This window comes from Marmota monax, unplaced genomic scaffold (genome assembly GCF_021218885.2).
Source record: "Marmota monax isolate L192 unplaced genomic scaffold, Marmota_monax_Labrador192_F-V1.1 WCK01_AAM20220418_F8-fsc00238, whole genome shotgun sequence".
NCBI lineage: Eukaryota > Metazoa > Chordata > Mammalia > Rodentia > Sciuridae > Marmota > Marmota monax.
The window spans coordinates 772,676-793,161 of NW_026693175.1; the positions used below are offsets into that span (position 1 = coordinate 772,676).

General features: G+C 48.9%; 2 protein-coding genes and 1 long non-coding RNA gene across 4 annotated transcripts in view; 1 reads left to right on the plus strand and 2 right to left on the minus strand.

The window, feature by feature from the left end:
• Window positions 1-1,096, minus strand: part of LOC124100389 (uncharacterized) — a 13,242-nt gene extending 12,146 nt beyond the window's left edge. Inside the window, exon 1 of the long non-coding RNA XR_006854270.2 lies at window positions 135-1,096. This is a non-coding gene — a long non-coding RNA (uncharacterized LOC124100389). The remainder of the gene's footprint in view (window positions 1-134) is intronic.
• On the plus strand, window positions 1,093-7,766 carry Mat2a (methionine adenosyltransferase 2A). The gene is made up of 9 exons (XM_046455886.1): window positions 1,093-1,411; window positions 2,859-2,936; window positions 3,040-3,162; window positions 3,958-4,070; window positions 4,148-4,291; window positions 4,660-4,878; window positions 5,066-5,248; window positions 5,395-5,528; window positions 6,167-7,766. Exons 1-9 carry the CDS (start codon window positions 1,108-1,110, stop codon window positions 6,267-6,269), a joined length of 1,401 nt encoding a protein of 466 aa, XP_046311842.1. The 5' UTR covers window positions 1,093-1,107; the 3' UTR covers window positions 6,270-7,766.
• Ggcx (gamma-glutamyl carboxylase) lies at window positions 4,627-18,831 on the minus strand. Of its 2 annotated transcripts, none has more exons than XM_046455885.2 (15): window positions 18,706-18,831; window positions 18,418-18,588; window positions 17,247-17,405; window positions 16,777-16,942; window positions 14,710-14,788; window positions 13,948-14,054; window positions 13,075-13,238; window positions 12,382-12,647; window positions 12,072-12,203; window positions 11,558-11,709; window positions 11,003-11,172; window positions 10,737-10,867; window positions 10,312-10,459; window positions 9,744-9,939; window positions 4,627-4,773 (listed from the first exon to the last, which is right to left on the minus strand). In XM_046455885.2, exons 1-15 carry the CDS (start codon window positions 18,746-18,748, stop codon window positions 4,731-4,733), a joined length of 2,127 nt encoding a protein of 708 aa, XP_046311841.1. In that variant the 5' UTR covers window positions 18,749-18,831; the 3' UTR covers window positions 4,627-4,730. The 2 variants fall into 2 exon arrangements, with proteins under 2 accessions (XP_046311841.1, XP_046311840.1); XM_046455884.2 differs by lacking the exon at window positions 4,627-4,773 and adding an exon at window positions 8,725-9,491.
• Between the last annotated feature and the right edge of the window lie 1,655 nt (window positions 18,832-20,486).

Genomic DNA, 20,486 nt, shown 5'->3' on the forward strand with positions numbered 1-20,486 from the left:
ACTTAATCTTTTCTGGCTGCCCGCTTTGACCCTGATGATCTTAAGTCTGGGGAGCGCCCTTTCTTTTTTGTAAAAGCCCCTAGCACAGCCCACAAACCCTCATTTCCCTCCGCTCCCCACTCTCCAGAATTTACCTACTTCTCTGGTAGCAGGAGCTGGAGCCTGTCAGAGGTCTGTTCAGTTCATGAGGTGAAGTGCATCCTCCCATGATGGGAGCAAACTGTTCCGGACACCAGGGCCTGGTGTCCTTGTCACCAACGTGGGCCACTGTACCCTCTGCCCCTGCAGGGATGAGTGACCTTGCCTGGCCATGGCTCCGCGAGGTCCACATGACCCTGAATGAGTGAGTCCCACTCCCCACGGCTCCTTGGGGTCATTTAGACACCTGCCCCAGTGCCGCATGAGCAGCTCCGCCTACTTGTGGCTCCCTGGCAGAAACGACCTACCCCGCCTGTGTTCCCCGGGGCCACAATGACCCCTGCCCAGGTTGAGTGACCCTGCCTGGCCATGACTCTCCGGGGGCGACTCCTGCTCCTGCTGGCTCGGTCTGTTTTCTTTCTCCTTCCCTGTAATTCCGTTCATGGACAAGACCGGGACCAGCCAAGTGGGCACTGCAAAGCTAGAGCTTCGTGGAACGGCCGAGCGCGGTCGCGGGCCTGGGCGGCTTCTGGGAAAACTCAGGCCTGCGTTCCCAGCCGCTCCGAGCACGCGACCGAAGTGCCCAGCACGGTCCGCCGTCCCCTCGCCCACCGGCGGCCGCCATCTTCCCCCAGGCCGTTAGCCACAGCCCTCGGGCCTCGGGCGGGCACCCGCCTCGGTCCCGGCCGCTGGGGCGCGCGGCGCGGAGCCCCGCACTGCCAATACAAAAGCCGCGCTTCCAGCCACCGCCGCTGGGGGCGGTCGCGGACTCTGGCCTGCAACGGCCGGAAGGGCGGTGCCATGTCACGGCGCGGGGGACGGCCCCTGGAGCCCTGTCGCCGTTCGTCCCTCGTCGACAGGGAGCGAACGTCGAAGCAGTCCTCTCGCGTCTCTCTCCACCGGTCGTGACGGCCCCGGATGGCTGACGCCCGCCGGGGACCAACGCTCGCAGGATCCCCCCACCCCGCGATGGTTCTGCCCTGCGCGGCCGCACCTCCCCGCGCGCATGGGCGGGACCTGGGGCGGGGCCTGCGGGCTCCGCGCTATAAATATCGGACCGCGCTGCCCGCCGTCCTGCTCGCCTCGCCGCCGCTGACCGAGTGTTCTTCCTCGTCCGTGTGTTGCGCCTCCGCCGCCGGTCTGTCCGCTCCTCAGTGCCGCTCTTCTGCCGCCATCGCCGACATGAACGGTCAGCTCAACGGCTTCCACGAGGCGTTCATCGAGGAGGGCACGTTCCTCTTCACCTCGGAGTCTGTGGGGGAAGGCCACCCAGGTGAGGCGGGGGCGCGCCCCTCCCCCACCCGGTCGCGCGCCCGGCCCGCGGAAGATTCCAGAAGGGGGGTGGCGGGCTCTGCGGGAGGGCGGCTCCGCGGGCCCGCGGCGGGAGCCCTCCGTAGGCGGCCCGCCCCGCGCGCGCCCGCGGTGGGTGCGCGCTCCGCATTGCAGCCCGGCGGCGGCACGTGGCGAGGCCTGCGCGGGCGCGCGGGCAGCGCTGCGGGGGGACCTCCGCCAGGCCGGCGCCCCCGCCGCTTCCCGGCTTTGTGTGTGGCCGCCATAGTGAGCCGGGCCCGCGCCTCAGGAGGGCATCGTGTCCGCGGGGTGGGCTGGGCTGGGCGCGCCGCCCTTAAGCGCGACGCGCGGGGCCACCTGGGCCTGGCCGGTGGCGCGTTTTTCGGGCTGTCTGGAAAATTCGAGCGTGTTGGAGGTTACTCCCCCTTCCTAGAACGGGTGACGTAGGTGGGGGCCGAGGGACTGGCGCCGCCGAGCCTATTCCGGAGCCGCTCTGATGACACAGCCGGATGGCCGCTGGGTCACTCCTTTTGTTCGTGGCTGTTTCCTTTCATGGCTTAATTCTTTGAGTGTCCCTTGACACCAGGAGCCTGATGACACTGGCCAGATTGTCCTGCCACATCGTGTGCACGTGCCAGTGCGCAGCCACGAGTTCACCGGTGTGCGGTTGTGCTGCACCGATTAAAGGCTGTGGTGCCTGCCAGGGTTTGTTCTCCCAGGGCCCCCGGGACCAGGGTCTGGTAGGTGACAGTGGCGATGGACGAGAACATTGGAATGGTTAGGCTTGGAACTGTATTTCAGAACCTCTGGCTTTTTAGAGGTGGCCCCGAAGTCCTTGGGAGGTGTCAAGTGCACACATCATAATGGGTGGATGTGTATTGGATATCTCGAGGGTTCTGCTGGCTGACTGAGTCAGTGAGCTTGTGCGACTATATTAAGACCGCTGTGTCAAGTTTTTAAGTAACACGGACTCCTGTGTCCAGCATTTATTATTCAGGCAGACTGCTTCTGGTAAAGCAGTGCTTTACAAAAAGCAGCAGTTACGATCATACTTAATGCACTGAATGATTCACTTCAAAGTTTTTATGATGTTTCAAAATAAAAAAGTAAAATCTCAGTATTTTTTTTTCCTCTCCTAGCTGGGCACAGTGGTAAATGCATGCAGTCCCAGCGATCAGGAGGCCAAGGCAGCAGGAGGAGCACAAGTTGGAGGCATCAGCCTCCACAATTTAGGCCTTAGCAACCTTTTGAAACTCTGTCTCAAAATAAATGGAAATGGGGTGGGGCACAGCTGAGTGTAGATGTGGTAAAGCACCTCTTAAACCCCCCTTCCTTTTTTTTTCCTCAACAAAGTTTTTTTTTTCCAGTTCATAGAGAAAGGGGCATCCCATACTTCAATAGTAAAAGAAATTGATTTTTTTCCCCCACAGATAAGATTTGTGACCAAATCAGTGATGCTGTCCTTGATGCCCATCTTCAACAGGACCCTGATGCCAAAGTGGCTTGTGGTAGGTTCAGAACATGTGCTTGTTTATTGCCTGATTATAAAGGTAAAGTTGGGAGAACTAATTTATAAAAATGTTTTTTGTGTGTGAATCTCTCCTTTATTAGAAACTGTTGCTAAAACTGGGATGATTCTTCTTGCTGGGGAAATTACATCAAGAGCTGCCATTGACTACCAGAAAGTGGTTCGGGAAGCCATTAAGCACATTGGATATGATGATTCTTCCAAAGGTGTGTTTTCATTTTGCTTTTTTTCTAAGCTTATGTTTAGATGTAATGGTTGAAACTGTCTTCTAGAATGTTCCTAGTAATCCTTAACTCTGGTTATATAGATATAGTATGACGTTTTGGTATTATAGTCTCACTTTGCCGTGGAGGACAATGTTCTAAGACTAGCAGATGGCTGAAACTGACGAATATTTTTTCCCCGTAGATACTTGGCTACAGTTATGCTAACATAAATGAGGTACATTAGATTTGCAAAAATAAGATGGAAGTTAGTGTACAAGTTATAAATGTGATCTGACAAAATGTCTATTGTACCATAGATCTTAGCAATCCTGGCCATCTTTTCCCCTTCAGAACTTGCACTTGTTTGCTTTGAGACACACTATTGCTTTTCTTGGCATATTCAAAGTATTAGCATTATTCTTATGCTTTTGGGCTATTAAGTTTATTTGAACATAAAGCCACTGTTATGCCAAGACATTTCAATAGTTAAGTGATTTAGCCAGTGGGTAGCATGTATCTGGATGATGATTTATGTCCTGGGAAGGGAAGAGTTCATCACACTCAGGGCAATTTTTTTTTTTTTTTTTTTTTTTTTTTTTAGAAAATCACAAATTTCTGGAATTTTCCATTTACAATTTTGAGGTAACTGAAAGTGTGAGTGGAAGGTGAAACCATGGCTAAGGAGTTGCTACTGTATCTGATTTCTTCAGCAGTAGCAGTATTTAGAATTCCAAGTAATTGTGAACAGAGTGGGTATTGTGGCCTTTTGTTCTTAAAAGACATTTTTGTTTATAGGGTTTGACTATAAGACTTGTAATGTGCTGGTGGCCTTGGAGCAACAGTCACCAGATATTGCTCAAGGTGTTCATCTTGACCGAAATGAGGAAGACATTGGTGCAGGAGACCAGGTATTGTGAAAGGCTATTTATGTCTCTTCTAACATTAAATTAAGCTTTAGTGTTACATCACTGGCTCTTTTTTTCAGGGCTTGATGTTTGGTTATGCCACCGATGAAACTGAGGAGTGTATGCCTTTAACCATTGTCTTAGCACACAAGCTAAATGCCAAACTGGCAGAACTACGCCGCAACGGCACTTTGCCTTGGTTACGCCCAGATTCAAAAACTCAAGTAAGTGATCTTAAAGCTATATTGCCTAAAATTACTTTGTAGGAAAATCCATGAATTTGAGGACTGCCAAGAATAACATATTTGCTCATTATAATTTTCTTTTTTTGGTACTGGGGATCGAATTCAGGGGCACTCTGCCACTTCCCAGCCTTGTTTGTATTTTATTTATAGAGACAGGGTCTCACTGAGTTTTCCTTAGTGCCTCACTATTGCTGAGGCTAGCTTTAAACTCAGTCCTTGGCCTCAGCCTCCTGAGCCACCGAGATTAGACATATACCACCATGCCCAGCACTGTATTGTAACTTGATAGAGAACCAAGTACAAAACTGGTGGAATTAAGTGTTCTGATAACCTGTGTTTACTTCAAGGTGACTGTGCAGTATATGCAAGATCGAGGTGCTGTGCTTCCCATCAGAGTCCACACAATCGTTATATCTGTTCAGCATGATGAAGAGGTTTGTCTTGATGAGATGAGGGATGCCCTGAAAGAGAAGGTCATCAAAGCTGTTGTACCTCCAAAATATCTTGATGAGGATACCATCTACCATCTGCAGCCAAGTGGCAGATTTGTTATTGGTGGGCCTCAGGTAATGTCAGTTCAGCATACTCTTACTATTTTGAGTCTTTGGTTACTTGAAAAGTTTGGGTCACTATCACCTCTTAAGATTCTGGAATTTGCTTGTGAATCTTTAGTGGCATGGAATAGGCATTCTAATCTAGAACCACTTACTGGGAACGATTAGGCATAAAGTGACTTAAATCCTATAATTTCAGGGTGATGCTGGTTTGACTGGCCGGAAAATAATTGTGGACACCTATGGCGGTTGGGGAGCTCATGGAGGAGGTGCCTTTTCAGGAAAGGATTATACTAAGGTGGACCGCTCAGCTGCTTATGCTGCCCGTTGGGTGGCAAAATCCCTTGTTAAAGGAGGTCTGTGCAGGAGGGTTCTTGTTCAGGTATATATTCTTTTTATGTAATTGGAGTGGTAAACAGCCATGTAAGCGGGAGGGATATAACAGTAATAAGCTTCTTGCCCATTTTATACCAATGTGTACAAGTATGCATTTGAATTACTGACTGTTAACATTTGAATCCTTTTTAGGTCTCTTATGCTATTGGAGTTTCTCATCCATTGTCCATCTCCATTTTCCATTATGGTACCTCTCAGAAGACTGAGAGAGAGCTGTTAGAGATTGTGAAGAAGAACTTTGATCTTCGCCCTGGGGTCATTGTCAGGTAAAGATGGTAAAGCCTATTGCTAGTGAGAAGTAGAGGGTGTGGGTATGTGTGTGATACATACTACTTAGATATGAGGAGGTAAAGGTAGACTCCTCAAATGGGGAAACATTTTAATTCCAGAACATGCTGATGTTTTAAAATTGCCTTCAGGGAGCGTTTAATTGAGAAATACAAGTCACAGTGCTCCGTGGCTTATATTTATCACCCTAGAAAGTCTTTCACATTTAATATTGGGCTTTGTGCTCATCATACCTAAGGGTGTTTAAGAAATTAATACAGACAAGTGGGATGTTCAAGGTTCTACAAAGAAAAGAACCATAGTGGGCAGTGAGACCTTGGTAAGTATCCATGATCCTCAGATGAGCTTTTGACAATTGGAATTCCTCAGAATAATGACAAGTTTTCATATTTGTTGAGCCAGGGCCGGAAAAACAAGAACTGTAGTTACTAATAAGGACTGTACAAGGACTTTGGACACCAGGGAAGTAACAAACACTTTTGCCACAAACTTTTTTCCTAGCATACCCCAGAGAACTGAACTCATTTGCCAGAGCTCTTGAAAATGAGTCTTGCTGATTGTTTTGCTTTATTTTAATCCAATGCTACATATTAAGTTATGGACTTGTATATTCCAGGGATCTGGATCTGAAGAAGCCAATTTATCAGAGGACTGCAGCCTATGGCCACTTTGGTAGGGACAGCTTCCCATGGGAAGTGCCCAAAAAGCTTAAATACTGAAAGTGTTAGCCTTTTTTCCCCAGACTTGTTGGCGTAGGCTACAGAGAAGCCTTCAAGCTCTGAGGGAAAGGGCCCTTCTTCCTAAATTTTCTTGTCCTCTTTCAGCTCATCAGTTGCAGTCACTCTCTAGTCAATGACATGAATTTTAGCTTTTGTGGGGGACTGTAAGTTGGGCTTGCTATTCTGTCCCTAGAAGTTTTGTTCACCATTATAATGAATTTAGTGAGCATAGGTGATCCATGTAACTGCCTAGAAACAACACTTGTAGTGAATAATGCTTTGGAACTGAACCTTTGTGCCCTATCACCCAACCCTCCAGAGTCCTAAACACATTGACTTTCCTACCAAATGCTGAAAATATCCTTGTAATGTGCACGTAAAAAGTACTTGTAGTTCCACTATAGCCTGTCTGGCAGTGCCACAGCTCTCAGCATGAATTTGTAATGTCTTGAGCTCTATTATGAATGTGAAGCCTCCCTTATCCTCCCTGTAACTTGATCCATTTCTAATTATGTAGTTCTTTGTCAGGGAGTGTTCCCTACCCAATCTATCTTGCATGTAACGCAAGTTCCAGTCGGAGCTCCAGCCTGACATGAAAAATCAAAAAGGCAGTTACCATTAAACCATCTCCCTGGTGCTTATGCTCTTAATTGCCACCTCTTTAATAGCACCAAATCAAAATTTCTCCACCTTCAGCTGTCTTTTGGAGGACGTACGTAATAAGGTTTTCATTTATTAAACCAATCCTATGCATGGTTTCAGCACTAGCCAAACCTCACCAACTCCTAGTCTAGAAAAACAGGCACTTGGCACCCTTGTGATGTCATACAGAGAAGTCACAGGGCAGTACCTGAGGGTCTGTAGGTTGCACACTTTGGTACCAGATAACGTTTTTTTTTTCTTTATAAGAAAGATGAGTACTCCACACTGCACAATAATTCCTCCCAGGGTTTTAACTTTGTTTTATTTTCAAAACCAGGTCCAATGAGCTTTCTGAACAGCTGGTGTAGCTACAGAGAAACCAGCTTCCTTCAGAGAGCAGTGCTTTTGGCGGGGAGGAGGAAATCCCTTCATACTTGAACATTTTCTAATTGCTTATTTATTGTATTCTGGGGTATGGCGTAAGTACAGAGAAGCCATCACCTCAGATGGCAGCTTTTAAAAGATTTTTTTTTCCTCAACACCATGATTCCTTTAACAACATGTTTCCAGCATTCCCAGGTAGGCCAAGGTGTCCTACAGAAAAACCTTGGGTTAGACCTACAGGGGGTCTGGCTGGTGTTAAGTGAAGGGAGGGCAGAGCTGGTGCGGCTGACCGTGGAGAGAGCGGACTTGGCTGGCGTGGTACAGAGAAGCCAGCTTGTTTACATGCTACTCCATGACTGCTTGCCCGAAGCAGAAAGTGCCTTCCAGGGTCTATTTTTGGAGGTTTATTACGTATGTCTGGTTCTCAATTCCAACAGTTTAATGAAGATCTAAATAAAATGCTAGGTTCTACCCTGTGTTACTGTTCTTTAATTAAGTGCTGTGGCTACAAATAACCTGAAAATTGTATACATACATCTTGGGGCCCACTGGGAATCAACAAGTCTATAGATTACCATCTGGTTTGTCCACTATTGCCATCTAGACTGAAATGTGTCCTTGTTACAGCAGCCACCCACTATCATTTTTTCCCTTCTCCACATATTGGTGATGAATCCAGAACCTTTGCAGTAGGCTTTCCAAAACCTAAAGTTGAGAACAAAATCCAAATGCTGGGATCAGAAGAAGGATCAATCTAAAGCCAATTGACTAAAAGGCCAATTCTCAGAACAAACTAGACCTCATTATTCTTGGGACGTGGATAATTATACTGAACACTTTATGCCATTCTTGGTGGGGGAAATAGGTCAGGGACGTGGTGGTATACTGGCATGAAGGCAGCATCCTTGCCCATGTAGAGTACTTTTATTAGAAGTCTTCCAAAACATAAGGAAGATAGCTGAACTTTCTAAGGTTAAGGTATGAAGAATTAGAAAACCAGTTATCAAGTCAAATACCCCCCAACTCTTAAACCATTCAAGGAACCCTAAGTAAGACCAAGTGTTTAAATAGCTTGCACGACATTTTCTGCCTATCCTATGGGTCCAACCTGCACAATAAAACGTCTCCTGGCCTCAATTGAATTCCAGTGGAAAAAATTGACGGGACTTGATCTTAAAAAGCAGGCACATGCAATCCTAGCCATGCAGGAGAATCTCAACTTCAAGGTCAGCCTGGGCAACCTGTAAAAAGGTGGTATGGCTTGCCTAATTTGCTAAGCTCCAAGTGTGATTGCTGATACTTGGGTGTGTGGGGGGGAAGGGGGACAATAACTTCACTGGCTAATGGAAACCACTGTCTAGGCAACTGGAAAAAAGAAACCAGAATAAGGTAAAACCACTATACATTAACATTTCAGGCTTACTCGCAATGAATCTGGAACTACCAATCTACCCTTTATTTTTTGGATGTCTCGGGCAAATTACTTTGTTCACAGTTTGTATGGGGATAAGGGATACTACAGATTAAATATAACAACATAGGTACGTGTGTAACAGCATTTAGGAACATTAACCATTGCAGGGTTTTTTTGGGGGGAGGGGCAGATAACTGGGGATTGATCACTGAGCCACATCCCCAGATTTATTTAGAGACAGGGTCTACTGAGTTGTTTAGAGTCTCCTTTGCTGAGGCTGGTTTTGAATTACAAGATCCTCCTCCCAACTTCCTGAGGCACTGGATTACAGGTGTATACACCAGCATACCCAGCTGAGCTGGTCAGTTTTAACTCTTCCCCCTTTATTCTCAAAGGACATTTGACAACCTCCTCATGGCTCCTCAATCTTGGATTGAAATATATTAATTCCAAGCTGTAGGTCTGAATTAAAAAGAATTCCGGAGGGAAATAATGTAAAACAAATCTAAAAATGTTCTCAAACGTCCATTGCATAGATGCTGTGTCTGTGACTGGCTGCTCCCATATCTCCATCAAACATCCGGGTGCCCTAAAACTCTGAGTGCATAGGATCAGGATTTGTCTCAGGAGGATTGGAATTTGAAGACTCCCTGTTTGAAGGACTTGATTCACCATCTGTTTCAAAAGGGCGCCAGTTTGCATAAGTCACCTCTTGGGCCAGCTGCTCCAGGGGAGGGCGGCCTAATAGCAGATTTCTAAGTGAAATTCGAGTCATCAAGAAGCTGAAAAACAGGAGAAAAGCCACCCAGTCCAAACTTCTGTTCAACATATAAGTTCCAGCCAAAGCCCTTAGGGAACACCTAGCCCCTCTCCCCCAGCTATCTGAGAATCTCTCTGCAGTCCTTATATAGCCTGGCAGATACCAGGATAGGGGCATTGGCCATCAGACACAGGCTACTTCCTCTGTCTTTCAGGAGTCTAGTGTTACCCTCATGAAAGAAGTCACCAAGCTTGCAACTGTAGGTAGAACTCACCTGCGACGAAAGATGTACAGTTTTCGCAGCAAGAAGCGAAAGAGTCGCTCGTGGAAGGGGGTATTTCGCCGGCGTTGGATCTCCTGGAGCCTTTGCTGGCGTCTAAGAAAGGTCTGAACCAGAGGTGTTGGCTCAGGGCCCCCTTTCACTTCCCCTTCCAAAAGAGGCTGCAGCTCTGGAGGTAGAGGCCCCGTTTCTGCCCAGAAGACAACAAAAGAGGAATCACTGAGATGGATCCTGTCCCTGAGAACTCTTCACCACGGAGAGTTTTTTTTTTTTTTTGGTACCGGGAATTGAACTCAGGGGCACTCAACCATTGAGCCACATCCCCATCCTATTTTGTATTTTATTTAGAGATGGGGTCTCACTGAGTTGCTTAGCACCTCGCTTTTGCTGAGGCTGGCTTTGAACTTGAGATCCTCCTGCCTTATCTTCCCCAGCCACTGGGATTACAGGTGTGTGCCACTGTGCCCAGCCCAAATTCATTCTTTAATGGCTAGATCCTTACTCATGACCTTGATTTCTTGAAACCCAGGGGTCATATCCATCTGACCCTTCATACACTCACCACTTCCATTTTCCACCTTTTCCTTTAATTCTTGTAGATAAGCCAGGTCTTGCTCCAGTGCAAGCTCTGTAGTGTTGACATAAACGTACATGTAGCAGGAAGGGTCAGGTGATGTCGTGTGCACCTTATGGTACTCGCCAGCAGGCAGCTGAGGAGGAGAAAAAACCCGGCTTAGCCAGCCTGGTACACTGTCCACTGTCTCCTCATTCTTTTGGAGTCTAAAGTAACTGACCTCTGGGATCCTGGAGGAGGCTACTCAGAGCCAGAGACTGCGCCTGTGTGCACTCTGCCACTCTTAAGCCCCAGCGGAACCCCCTACTGAATTCCTGCAGCACCACTGCTGTGAAGCGTTTTCTGGTCTAATAAACCCTACTCGCCTAAACTGTCTAAAAGTGTCTTTGCCACTGTTAATCCCAGCAAAATACCTGCATTTTTTCTCCCTCCCGAAGAGTCTGGTTCTTCTCTTCTGCCACCAACTCCACAGTCACCTCCCCCTGCAGCAGCTGGATGCTAGTGTTGCCCAGGTCTTCACTCACAAAATTCTCCAGATGCAGCCCTGCCAAGGAAACACCCCACAGTAGAATGAACTCACTCCCTGCCAGAGCAGAGGTGCAGTTCATCCCCGTGGAGGGCCTTCCCACTGACAGAGGACCAGGGAAGGTAGCAAGGCCTCCCCCGGCAGGCTCCTTACCAGGGAAGTCTGCAATGAAGACCACCTCTGTGTGGTTGTCCAGGCTGCTCTTGATTTCCTGCAGCTTGGTTCTCCAGGGAGATAGGTCCATCAACAGTGGCTGCACCCAAGGTGTGCGCTGGAAGGGGGACCAGTCGGCCTGCACGATGTCCACACGAGGGTCAAAAAGCCTTAGGAAAGAAAGAAAGCTTGTTCCAAGGAGGCCATGACTGCCCACCCACTGCCACTTCTACTTCTGTTCCTTTCATCACTCCCAGGGAGAGGGGACAGGGTTTCCAGATAGAAGAAACAGCTGATGTCAGCATGCTATTGCCAGCCCAGGGCAGAGGGAAGAGTCTGCAGCACTGGAAGGAGGGGCTGGGGCTGCCTGTGGAAAAGGCACTGTAAGGGACCAGCAGCTCACTCCTCTCCAGGACGATGGCGCCCCCTGCTGGAAGCCACCACCAATGCCCACAACCAGACTGACCAGGATGTGCATATGGCAAGACAAGGCCGCCGTTCACCTCACTTCAAAGAGCTGTGTGCAATTTCCCCTTTCCTGCTCCCCTTGCCCACCTCTGCTGGAAGCGGTCATTGATGGAGACCCATATATCAAAGTAGATCTGGGGCTCAGTGACATTGTACTTGGGAAGCAGGCGGCTCAGGCAAGTGGCATACTGCTTCAGCATATCTGCGTGATCCTTCCATCGCCGGCTCTGTGTGAATACCTGACCCAAACCCCACATTAGTCCCACCTCACATCTTCAGCCTCCTGACAGGCATGCACTGCCCACGGCATGAAGAGACCCAGCCTGCTGCCCCTTTCTGCCAGAAAAAGGTCAGCACTTGCCTCTGGGGATGAACTTTTCATTGCTGGGCTAATGGTACTTACCTTGCCTAAATCTAGTCACAGTATAAAGAAGTGGCTGGCATTCTACCTCTACCCACCTAAGAAAAGGTTCAATCTGACTCCTGAGAAAGAGCAGAGACCCAAATTTGTTTTACATTTTGATGTGTGTAGAACCAAACCAGGCCCGAAAGATCAAGAGGACTCTGAAGAACAGACCGTCATTAGTGTCAGATGCCTCACCCCAGGGTTGAGGTAGCCCAGCTCGCCAGTAAGGCCATCACGGTAGGTGATCTTCACATGCTGGTGGGAGCGGGAGTGCACCATCATGTCCCAGGAGTAGCCATACAGCCCATTTGTCCAGTTGTTATAGCCCTAGGATGGCAGGGCCGGGAGGGGTGGGGGTCGGGTCAGATCAACTTGTCTCATGCCAATTCTTTCCTCTATTGAGAGAGGCCTACAAAACCAGTTCATTCTTTCCCACTTTATGATTTATGTCACCTCTGCCAGTTTCCAAGCCCAGCCCCTGCTACACGCACACTGCATCACTAACCTGGGTGAGGAAATGGGAATAGGGCAGAAAGAGCTGCTCCAGGAGGTAGAGCAGAGTGAAGGCAGCTCCCAGCTGGTGGCGCAGCCCTGGCTTCTGGGCTCCTTTGGCTCGGCTCCTCTTAGAGATGCAGGAAGCACTGGGCTGAGGGGCTGCCTTGAGAGGCAGCAGCTCTTGGAGCCTTTTGGGGCAGTGGGATATCAGCTTCCGAGGCCACTCAGGGGAGCAGAAGAGAGGACTGGTAGCCAGCATGACATAAGGGAACATACCTAGAAAAGCAGGGAGAAAGGATGCAGGATTGGCCTGAACCACACCCCTCCCTCAGGAAGCCTGTCCCAGATGCTCTACTTAAATCAAGCATTAAGCAGAACACCTGCCTAGCTTGTACAGGCCCTGAGTTAGACTCCTGCACCACACCCCCCATGCACACACACACACACACAAAAAAAAAAAAAAAAAAAAAAACGGAAAAGAGTTCTCAGCTACAGGATACTGGATGCTTACTCTTCCCAGAGACTCCTTACACAGCACACTGAGCCCAAAGCCCCAATGCTCATCCCATCCACTCCCCAATTCACAGTGACTGCACTGGGCACTGCTCAGCTCCTGGTCCCACCACTATTTCCCAAAGGATGCCTCTTCCTAGTCTCTCCCTACAGCCTCTGGCTCCTGTTCATCCAAGCTACAGATACTGACCAATGCTGAAGAGCTGGGAATTCATGCAGTGGAAGTAGGACACAAAGAAGAGGCCAATGGATCTTGAGGCATCAAAGAAGAGCAGGAAACCAGCAGAGAGGTCCAGCAGCAGCCCACACCAGTGCACCACCAGGAGGCTGGTCAGCTCTTCAGACAACACCAATCTGCAGGCAGGCACAGGGACCCACGTCACAGAATACTCACACACGAGATGCCTCACGGCCCTGTCCTTGCTGACACACACTCACTGGCGAGGCAGACCACCGAAGGGCCCGAGCCACCCCCAGATGCTACAACAGAGTTCTCCAACTCCTTCACAGGTTCGGGTGTCCCATTTTTTTCAGCATACACTATGTAAAAGACAAGGGCAGATTTCCTAGCACAAGATAGGCCTGAGAAATGTGTACTGTGGGGACAGGAGGTTCCTCGTGGATGTCATGAATGAAAAAAAACTTCAGGAAGTGGAAGAGGGAAAAATAAAGTAAAACAAGAAGAGGGGAGAGGAGAGAAATCAGAGGCGAACCTGTTTGGGACAGTTGGTAACAATGGTTTGCTTGAAGCTGGAGCAGTGGCTGTCCATCTTGGTGAGAGCTGGGGCAAAGGCGGGCATACTGCACCTGGTTCTGGCCCTTTCCTGTCTATTTCTTTTCCCTTCTTGCCCAACTGTAGCACAAGTCTCCCAGGAGCAGCTGGGACTTAATCTTTTAATATAATTGACTCTCCTCTGTCAAGCAGGGAGATGAGTGGACAAAGGAAGTCAAGAGGGGTGAACTTGGGCACAGTGGGAAAAGCACCCATTACTGCAGACCACAGGAGCCAAGTGCCTGCTCTGCTCCAGGCTCCAGCAAGGCCTCTACTCTGCCTGCCACTCACTTGAAGGGACTGAAGAGCCAGTGCCGAGACAGGTGCTCCATGGAGTAGCCTTCCACCCAGTCTGCATCCAGTTTCTTCACACCAGCAATGAAGTACACAATGAAGATCTGCATACACAACATGCAACACTCAAACAAAAAAGAACCTTGGTTTTCAGGGTTTTTTGCAGTGCTGGTGATTAAACCCAGGGCCTTGCACGTGCTAGGCAAGTCCTCCACCACTGAGTACACTGCAAGGCCTAAGAATGTTGTTGACTATTTAGTCATGAACAAAGTAAGGCCTGTACTCCCAAGTATCTGGGAGGTTGAGGCAGGAAGATCCCAAGTTACAGCTGGCCTAGAAAACTTAGCAAGACCATCTCAAAATAAAATTAAAAAGGACTGGGGGTGTAACTTGGAGGTGGAGCATCCCTAGGTTCAATCCCCAGCACCAACAGAAATAAGTTCTGATCTCAGTCCAGGACGCAAGGTACAGCAGATCCACTCCTCCACTGTAGACATTCACTCACCCAACAAGCAGCAGACCCCGAGGGAGAGGACAAGACCCATCCTCTCAAGAGGGCTCCTCAGCCCACACAAACAATACTCTTCCCTGAACAGGGTGAGAGAACTCCCAGAGTAAGGACTGGAGAAAATGGAAAGCCAGCCTGGCTTCCCACAAAGGGAAAGAGTCAACCCAGGAAGGCAGAGTATACACAAGCTGGCATGGGAAGGCAGGCTGCCCACAGTGGCTATCAGGAGCATCTGTCCTGAAGTCCTGTACCTGGCCACGTAGCACTGTATAGTTCCAAAGGGGCACGTGGGCATTCCTCTTACGGGCATTCAGAAGGCCGTCCACAGACCTGTACCAAGGAGTCGACATGAGGGAGGCCTCCTGGTCCAGCCCTGTCTCTCCCTCTCCTTTCCATGCTGACAAGCCCATCTACCACAGGAATACCTCCATGGCCTCCCTGGTTCTCTGGGCTATTCTTGAGACCCTTTAGAAATGTATGAGAAAATTCTGAATTTTTGGTTTTTTGCAGTGCTGGAGGTTGATCCCAGAGCCTCACACATGCTAGGCAAGCACTGTACCACTGAGCAACATCTCCAGCCTATTGTAACAGGTTTCTTTTAAGTCATAAAAGAAGTATTACTATAGCCAGCAATGCTCGCCTGTACTCCTAACAACACAGGAGGCTGGGGCAGAAGGATTGCAAGTTCTAGGCCAGCCTGGGCAACTTAGCAAGACCCAATCTAGGATGTAGCACACTGGTAGAGCACTTGCTTAGCACATGAGATCTTGGTTCAATCCTCAGTATTTCTAAACAAAAAAAAAGAAAGAAATATTACTATAGATTTTTTATTTATAATAAAGGTACATCCCAGTAAACTTACCATAACTTGAAAATATTATTAAGTTGAAAATGGATTTTACACACACACAACTTACTGAATGGTCTAGAGTAGCCTAGCCTGCCATAAATGTGCTCCAAACACTTCCATTAGCATACAGTCAGGCGAAACCATCTAGCCCAAAGCATGCTTCATAATCAAGTATTTTATCTCATGTCATGTAGTTCATTAATAGTGTACCAAAAGTAAAAAACAGGGCCGGGGACAAAGCTCTGTGGTACGGAACTTGCTCAGCGTGCATGAGGCCCTGTGTTCCAGCCCCAGTATGGAGAAAAAAAAAAAGTGAAAACCAGAATGGCTTTATGGGGATGCTTTTGTACTGCCACAAAGTAAAATACAGATACATAAAACAATAAAAAGTTTATTGCTTACTACTAGCTCATAACTGATTCTGTATTAATGGATCAAATTGGGGAAAAAGGCTAGGCTAGAAAATGACTGAAAAGGGAAGAATCTGAGAAGTGTTTGAAAAGTTAATGAGGAAAAATTTTAAATGTGCCTGCCATGCAGAAAACCCTCAGTAAATGATAGCAATTTTTTCAAAACGTATAAAAGTCATAAAAATGGCATTTCTCAGGGATATTCTGCCAAAACTGTGTCTTCATTCTCTGTGATCAGAGATAGACATTCTGAATGAATTTAAAGTTTTACAAAAATATCCTGGAGATGCAGCTCAGTGGTAGATCAAGTGCTTAGCATGTACAAGACCCTGGGTTCAATCCCAGGACTGGAAAAAGTTTTTTTTACAAAAGAAGAATTTGCATATGTCCATCAATGGATGTAACTTCATGGTTGTTCATGAGTTCAGTGTTTGCGATTTTGTTCATATACCCATCCTACTGACATTTCACGTTTGCTTTTCACTTAGCAAAGGGAAGACTCTGTAAGGCATCCACCCTGCCACCCTGACTCCAAATCCTTTCCCCCACCTCCCCAAGAGATGGTCACCTAAGCCAGAGATGGGAAGGGCTACTTCCTCCCAGGACAGCAGCCCTAGTGGACCCTCTCCTCCTGACATGATCTCTGCCTCACAGCAACGTCTATTTTTGGTTCTAACCCTCCCCTCTGGGCTCACACAGAGAAAGTCTGCTCTCTGTTTCACATGAGCACCCTTGAAGTATCTGAAAACAGCTAGGTCTGGTTTTGGTCTTCTCTTCTTCTAAGAGGGTTACAGGAAGTAGAAAGGTCAAGGCACCTGGGGAGATATGGAAAAAGTGAGGATGGGATGGAGGCATTGGGCCTTTTGTCAACCCCACTGCCCCAAATGGCTGGCCGTTGCCCCTCCCAAATTCACCCTAAAGTGTAACCTTGCAACCATGCTTTGCAAAACATGGTTAAAAAATATGCCTGTTGGGGCAATTTCTAGGACTCTGATGAGTCCTCATCTCTGGTACGCATCCTGATCCACTGACCCTGCCCCTATATTCCCAACTCATACCAATAGTGGTGAGCATCCATGAACGTCAGCTGGAAGGCCACCAAACCATACAGGTAAGAATGGTTGTTCCACGACGTCTTGTCCAAGAGAAACACATACCAGTATGGCAGCAAGAACAGCACACAACTCAGCCGGTAGCACAGCCCGAGCATCATGCCTAGCGCCCCTGGGATGCACAGGGAGCAGAAGTAAGGCCCCGGGGTCACCACAGGCCCAGCCATGACTGGGATTAAACAAAGTCATCAGACATCTTGTGATCAGGCAAAACTAAATGAAAATTACACACTATTTCAATATTTTGAAAAGAGAAGGTATGGATTCACACGAGATGACCTACAGATGTGCAGCATGAAAACTAATCATGCAGAAGTGAAACAGGCACCCAAGACTTGGACATTCACCAGTATGCTCCTTATTCTTTGTTTCTGGCAGGTCAGTCAATATTCCCATCTCTCCCAAGTTCCCCTCACCCAGAAACATGATGGTGTAGACAAGATACATCCAGTCAAGTGGCAGCGGGCGCAAGGTATCCAGCAAGGGGAAGCGGCAAACGTCCAGTCCATCCAGGTATTTGCGATCCAGTGAGCTGAGCCCCCGCTCCTGGGGAATGTCCAGCACCATCAAGAATGCTGTAGAGGCAGCAGGAGAAGGGACTGTGAAGCTTCAGCTAGGGTAGCAGTGGAATACAGGAGGACAGCTAAGTATACCCAGCCCCAGGGCCAGCTTTTCTTACCTTGGTTCTACCATTCACTCAACAACGATCACTGAGCCCTGTCTGTGTTGGGTGACATTCCAGCTGTGTGACCTCAGACAGCCCCGCAGCTCAGAAAGTCAATGCCCCATTTGTGAAAGAGGGCTCATAATACTTCATAGTGTTAGAGATGATTGAATGAGAGAAATGTACAGAATGCTATCAAAACCGATAGGTTCCAACAGTTATAAGGATCTATCCTACAGAGCTACAGAAAATGCTCTGGGGGTCCTTTGCTGGGGTACTTAGCAAACAAACAGGTAAACAGAAAAGACTGATCAGATTAGGAAGCCATTTGGATTAAGGCAGAGTTTCTAACCCTTAAGGCCAGTCCTATTTTGGTCTGGGTATCTGCTGGGATGGCTGCCCTGTGCATTACAGAACATCCAGGAGCAGCCCTGGTGCCTGCAGAGATACATGCTACCTATTGCTCTGGCTCCAGGTTGTGACACATCTCAGACATTGCCAAGTCTTCCTGGGGAGCAAAACTTTCCCCAGTTGAAAGCTACCAGACTTGGGAACCTTGGCACCTGTGTAGCCTATTCCAAGGACATGTGCTGTCACTCATTCCAAGTCCTGGGTCAGACAAAATGTTCGTTTCTTGTTGTCACTCTTGCTTTCTGTTACTCTAAAGTTAGTTTTTGGGCAACTTAATGCCACAAACAAAATGGGTCCCTACTCCTCTGCCTCTATTTCATCTAGCCGCATATGAAAGCTCCTCTGGCCACCAATCCTACCTAGAGGGGGCAAAGCCAGCCAGGTTCGACCCTAACTTCACGGAGACCTCCCACTCGCCACCGTCCTCTGCTCTCAAAAAGCGAGCTAGGTATGCAAGCAACCCAGGGAGGCAGCGCTGTCCTTCCCGCTTCGCACCCGCAGCGTGGCCTCACCAAAGAGAACCCGGAAGACCGCCAGGCTGGCCGGATCCGTCGGTCGATTGAGCAGGGTCACCAGCCTCTGCCAGCTGGACAGGTCCGTCCACTCGAAGCCCAGGAGCGCCGCCATGCGGCAGGCCTGCGCGGGCGCCGCGGCCTGCGGGGGACCGTCCTTCTGCACTTGGTCTGCAGCCGTGAGCGCACGAGTGAGCGAGGGGCGTCGGCCTCTCCCCGCCGCCCCGGGCCAGCGCCCGGCTCCCGCGGGCCCTCCCGCCCTGCCCGCACGGGGGACCCCGAGCCTACCCGAGCCGGCCGGCGCCCGCGCGGACCGGGCGCGCACTGCCATGACCAGCCCGCCTGGAGCCGTCCGACACGTCGGCACCGCGCGGCGGCCGGAAAGCGTCGCGCTGTCGTGAGGGGTCCACGCCGGCGCTACCGGGCGGCCGTTCCTCTGGGCGGGCTTGTGGGAGGGGAGAGGGCCCGGCGGGCGTGAGGGCGGGGCCAAGGCGTCCGGAGGCCCCGCCCGCTCCCGGGGCCCTTCCCACCGGCCGGCGGCCCCAGCCTCTACGGACTACTGCGCGGCTCAGCGCTCGCGGTGGGGGGCGGCGGCCCCCACCGCTGACCCCGGCCCGAGGGCGGGACGGCGGGCGCTGCGGGCCTGAGCGCTGCGGCCCTGGGCTAGGCGGGCTGCCCGCCTCGGGCTACCGCGGCCCCTTTGCACCGTCAGAAGTCGGGGCCCCAGAGGCTGTTGACCTGATGGTGCGCAGCGATACTGCGGGCTGGAATTTCGTCTGTCGAGTTGCCGGTGCTGGGACAGGGAGTGTTCCGCCAATGAGCTACCCACACCCCTGGGCGTTTTTAAATAGAGAACTTTGTTAAAGGAGTGATTTTTTTTTTTTTTTTTTGAGATTTTTTTACTTATAGGTGAACACGATATATTTTATTTTTATTTGGTGCTGAGGATGGAACCCAGTGCCTCACGCATACTAGGCGAGCGCTCTACCCCCAGCCCCTAAACGAGTGATTTTCAAAACATCAATTTATTAAAATACAATGAGATTATTAAGGGTTTACGCAAATTTTATTGAAAAATAAGTATATCTTCCATAACAATTTAGATTACTTTCGTTTTGCATTCGGATCTCTTTAACGTTCGGTTTCGTTGAAGAAAAACTACATTCTCTCTCGTATCTGCTGCATTTTGTCTCTTGTGAAATAACTGAAGATTATGAAGGAAACCTGGCCTTGCCGGCATTTAATTGAAAAGGGAAGATCATTTTAATAGCCTTTTAAAGTAATTGTGAATATTCTTTGATATCGCACCTAAATGTACAAGCACTATTTTTTTGTTTGTTTGTTTGAGTACTGGGGATGACACCCAGCCTCCTGCATGCCAGGCAAGCCATCTACACAGACCTATATCACAGCCCCTTGGGTTTTGTTTTGGGTTTTGTTCTGATGCTGCGGATGAGCTCAGGGCTTCAGCATGCTAAGCCTGAGCCTTACCATAGAACTCCAGCTGCATCACACAGATGGTAATCTTTTAAAGATCACTTGGAATATGGAATCTGAAGCCATGTCTATAAACTTTAGGCTCCATTACATTAACATCTTTGGATGGACATTTTACTCACAGGTGATATTTGTAACAGCATATGTATTGTCATTTGCAAAACATTGATTCACTGGATTATACAAATTGTCCAAATGTTGACACATTTGGTTGATACCAAAATTAATATGAGCAGCCAGTTGTGGTGGCTCATGCTTGTAATCCCAGTTTACTCTGGAGTCTGACCAGGAGGGATCACAAGTTTGAGGCCAGCTTCAGCAACATAAGAGTCTGTCACAAAATTAAAAAAAAAAAAGGCAGGAGAGGCAAGGCTGGGGATGTAGCTCAGAGCTGCTTCGCTAGCTTGCTCAGTTGCCTGGGTTCCTCCCCAGTACTGCAAAAAAGAAATAAAGAAAAAGCAGTAGCAGTGGGAACACAATGACTATCACTGCTGCTACCAGTCTTCATTCCTTCCAAATTACCCACCATTACCCACTGTTACTTTTGCATCAGTACAAATGTCAATTTAATT